At 59.6% G+C, this 4,037-nt stretch overlaps 1 protein-coding gene across 1 annotated transcript; it reads right to left on the bottom strand.

Moving 5' to 3' along the window:
* Positions 1-132: 132 nt before the first annotated feature.
* On the bottom strand, positions 133-2,156 carry LOC119282527 (glucan endo-1,3-beta-glucosidase 8-like). The gene is made up of 2 exons (XM_037562728.1): positions 1,494-2,156; positions 133-1,414 (listed from the first exon to the last, which is right to left on the bottom strand). The coding sequence occupies exons 1-2, from the start codon at positions 1,826-1,828 to the stop codon at positions 253-255; spliced, it is 1,497 nt and encodes a 498-aa protein (XP_037418625.1). The 5' UTR covers positions 1,829-2,156; the 3' UTR covers positions 133-252.
* Between the last annotated feature and the right edge of the window lie 1,881 nt (positions 2,157-4,037).

Below are 4,037 nucleotides of genomic sequence, written 5' to 3'. Positions count from 1 at the left end.
GAGGGGCGCCCGGCGGAGGGGTGGACGCCGGCGTCGGAGTGACGCACGGCGGGGCTCGCTCTCTCGCTCCCTCGCTCCCTCGCTCTCTCCACCTTTTATTCTGATTAGATGCTGACTGACTGACTGACTTATGAAGGGAAGAGACCGTACTATGGTAATAATTAATTTAGCACGAGCATCAACCAATTGATTAAGGTAACGTACATCATTTTCACTGCCACCCAGTATCTACAAAACACTTATTCCTTGCCCTTATGCGGAGACGAGCACAAGCAAGAAAGCCATCACGGCGGCGGTCAGCCGCGCCGCGGCCGCGTCGGGGGCCATAGACTCGGCGGCGGTGGTGTTGGTGGTGACCGCCGTGGCGCGCGACTCGGCGACTACTTGCACGGTGAAGTTGCAGGGTGGCCGTGACACGTCCATGTCGGTGACGACGGCGAGGCTCTGGAAGTCGCACGCCAATGGCACCTGCCCCTGCGCCTGGTAGTAGGCGTTGAACGCGTAGGAGGCGTTCCCGGCGGCGTCCAGCGCGCCGCAGCTGCAGGCGTAGCCGAGGGGCGTGCAGTCGGCGCGCGAGCACGCGTAAGCCACGTTCTCCGCGACGGCGGTCGCGTTGGTGGAAGCGTTGGGGTTGAGCACGCACCACCGCCGCGGCAGGTACTGCACGCCCCTGGCCCCCGCCGGCATGGCCGGCCGCCCGTTGCCGCGGAGGTCCAGCGGGAACTTTGGGCGGCCGTCGAAGGTGAAGATGCCCCAGTGGCGCTCGAAGTTGCCGGGGGCCACGCTCTTGGCGTCCTCGTCCATGAGCCCGAAGAGGTAGACATCGATGCTGGCGCGCGGCCGCAGGGGCGTGCCCTGCCGCGCCGCGAGCCGCTTGAGCAGCCCGTTGTAGAACCTCTCGGCGTAGGGCACCGTGGCGTGCTTGTCGCCGTCCGTGGGCCAGCCGACCTCGCCGATCACCACCGGCATGCTCCCGAACCCGATCTTGTCGAGCGCGGAGACGAGGGTGTCGAAGTTGGCGTCGAACACGTTGGTGTAGTTGACGCCGTTGTCGATCACGGGCGTGGGAGGCGCGCCGTCGAAGAAGGCGTAGTCGATGGGGAAGTTGTCGTTGCCGTAGAGGCTGAGGAACGGGTAGATGTTGACGCTGAAGGGCGCGCCGCTGTGGTTGAGGAATTTGACCATGTCGGTGATGATGGCGGCGACGTCGTCGCGGAACTTCCCCGCCGACGGGACGGGGTTGCTGGCCGGAGAGTCGTAGACGTCGGCGTTCACGGGGACAGTCGCCTTGATGGCCGACCCATGGCCGGCCTCGTCGAGCGCGCGCTGGATGTTCTTGAGCGCCGGCACGGTGACGTTGTCGTAGGTGCCGTTGTACGCCGTCAGGAACGGCTCGTTCCCGATCGCCACGAATCTGATGGATCAAGAACAGATCAGTTGCGAGAAAGACGGATGAAAACGACGAAGTAAGTAACTGCAAGCCTCGCACGTACTTGATGTTGACTCCGCCATGGTAGTCGTACTTAGTGACGTTCATCTTGACCCATTCCTTGGCGCGCCGGTAGTCGGCGGCCACGGCGGCGAGCATGTCGTTGGGCACGGCGATCATGGTCTCGATGCCGGTCCCGGCGAGCCCCATCATGGTGGCCTCGTCGGCGTCGAAGATCTTCACCTTTTTGAACCCGTTGTCCTTGAGCAGCCGGGCCATCACCTTGGGCGGCAGCCGGCGCGTGGCCAAGGTGCCCCAGTTCACGCCGAGCCCCTCCACCGGCGCCCCCGCCACCGCGGCCGCCAGCACCACCGCCACCACCGCAGCGCAGCACGCCATTGCTCTGCCCGGTGGAGATGGCCAAGAAATTAAAACGCCGCGCGCGCTTAATAGAGGAACGAAACCAACCGAGACGCGACGCGTGCCGCGTGTACGTGCCTCCAAAATAAATTGGAGAACTTTTCCAGCGACCGATCTATGGCTGGTGGGTTGAACAACCGCAACTTTTTGGAGCTCTATCGGCCGGCCGGCCTGCCGGACGGGCTGCTGTGGCCCGGGAAAAGCAAATGGGGAGCGGCGACGCCGGGACAATTATCAATGGCGTCGCCAGCCACGTACCACGGCGTGGAGGTAACCACCAGCCGTCTGGATCGGAAGAGGTGGCGGTTTGTTTGTCCTCTATAAATCGGACGTGGGGACGAACGACCCCAACTCAACTCAAGAGGCCGCGGGTGGAAGTGCGAACCGCGAGAGCTATATATCGCTCGACACGAGATGGAAGCGGGTCTTGACCGAAGGATTTCCTGCACACTGCACAAAAGACATCGGCCGGGCCCGAGAAGAGGCTTGAACCTAGCCCGACTTTGAATTAACAAAACCATCAATTGGCTAAATTGTCTCAAAAAAATCAATTGGCTAGAATTACATCGATCAACCACTTACAAGCAACAGAAAAAAGGAAGTAAAGAAAAACACTGAGGAGAACAACCTCAGGCGGCCAATACAAGATGCAAAACACGACAGTGCACAAACCTAAGACTACACAAGCTACTACGAAGATGAAGCTGAAGAACTGAGCTTGATCCGTCGAGGTATTCGGCCACCAAAGTAGCCGGCACCAGGCAAACACCGAGCTTGTGTGAAACAACAATGTGAAAGAAGAAGGCCCAAGTCCACTCCTGCATGACGAATAACATGGGCACAATGACATCAGTCTTCGTCGCTGTAGAAGGCCACAACCTTCTCGTCCCTGATAAAAGGGACGTCACACCGTCGGCAAGTGAAATGGTTCCCTAAGAACCCAAATTCACATATGGCCACCAGGTATACCATGGGAGGGGCCACAACAGACCACATTTAGCTCCACAAGAAACAGTCGTTGTCATGACACAGCCACAAAGGAGAACTGCACTGCAACGCAAAATAAATCGACACGACGATAAGTTGACAAAGCGCAATGCTGCTACAGCAGCCACCAACACATCCCAACACGACATCCACCCCGCGGTCCAAGGACGGTGCCTTTAGAAAGGGGTACGGTGTCACAGCATTGTCGTCGTCCCAAAGAAGGACCAAGGTTTTCATCTAGATGCAAGGGAGGGGTGGGATACCTCAACAAAGCCTCCAAGAAGTGGTTCGATGTCGCGGCATCATCGTCGTTGCAGCCGCCACCGCCGGCCAAGGGTTTCCCCCGGTCCTAGGAACCCGATCACCGGATCCAGCAAGCGGGGCCACACCAGAGCCCAGATCGAACGCGAAATGGTGAGGATGATGGAGTTGGTGTTGGTTGATTTAGATCTGGCGGCCGACCGATGAAAGGAAGTCCGGCCATCGCGAGCTCCATCCACCAATACCTCACCGACCAAGCAAGTTGAGGAGACCATCCGAGCACCCGCAGTCGTCGCCCGTCGTAGGAATAGTGCTACCCATCTTGGCTGGGGCCGCCACCCCGGCACGACATGCCCCTCGCGCAAGGCATAAGCGGCAAACCTCGCCGCCACCTTCCTCGATGCCGCGCGGGGTTGCCAGCGGTGTCTCCGGTGACGGCAAGGTCCGGGGGGAGGGGAGGCCGGCGGCGGACTAGTGTTTGGAGCCACCCGAATCACCCCAAGGGTGCAATGCGGGGGCGAAGGGGGCAAGTACTGTTGGGGAACGTTGCAGAAAACAAAAATTTTCCTACTCGTTTCACCAAGATCATCTAGGAGTACATCTAGCAACGAGTGATTAGATGCATCTACATACCTTTGTAGATCGCGCACGGAAGCGTTCAAAAGAACGGTGATGATGTAGTCGTACTCGACGTGATCCAAATCACCGATGACCAGCGCCGAACGGACGGCACCTCCGCGTTCAACACACGTACGGGACGGGAGACGTCTCCTCCTTCTTGATCCAGCAAGGGGGAAGGAGAGGTTGATGAAGATCCAGCAGCACGACGGCGTGGTGGTGGATGCAGGGCGTCACAGCAGCAGGGCTTCGCCGAGACTACGAGGGAGAGACGTAACGGGGGGAGGTGGAGGCGCCAGGGGCTGGTGTAAAATCCCTCCTC

Source organism: Triticum dicoccoides, chromosome 3B (assembly GCF_002162155.2).
Source record: "Triticum dicoccoides isolate Atlit2015 ecotype Zavitan chromosome 3B, WEW_v2.0, whole genome shotgun sequence".
Taxonomy (NCBI): Eukaryota; Viridiplantae; Streptophyta; class Magnoliopsida; order Poales; family Poaceae; genus Triticum; species Triticum dicoccoides.
Note: the sequence above shows the minus strand (reverse complement) of the source record. Positions and strands in the feature narration are given on the sequence as shown.

What these genes read in the sequence shown, in the direction of transcription:
- LOC119282527 (XM_037562728.1), bottom strand. Translation starts at nt 1,828, where the DNA reads ATGGCGTGCTGCGCTGCGGTGGTGGCGGTGGTGCTGGCGGCCGCGGTG. An exon ending in CATGGCGGAGTCAACATCAA is followed by an intron (nt 1,415 to 1,493) that starts GTACGTGCGAGG and finishes TTGATCCATCAG; the next exon opens with ATTCGTGGCGATCGGGAACG.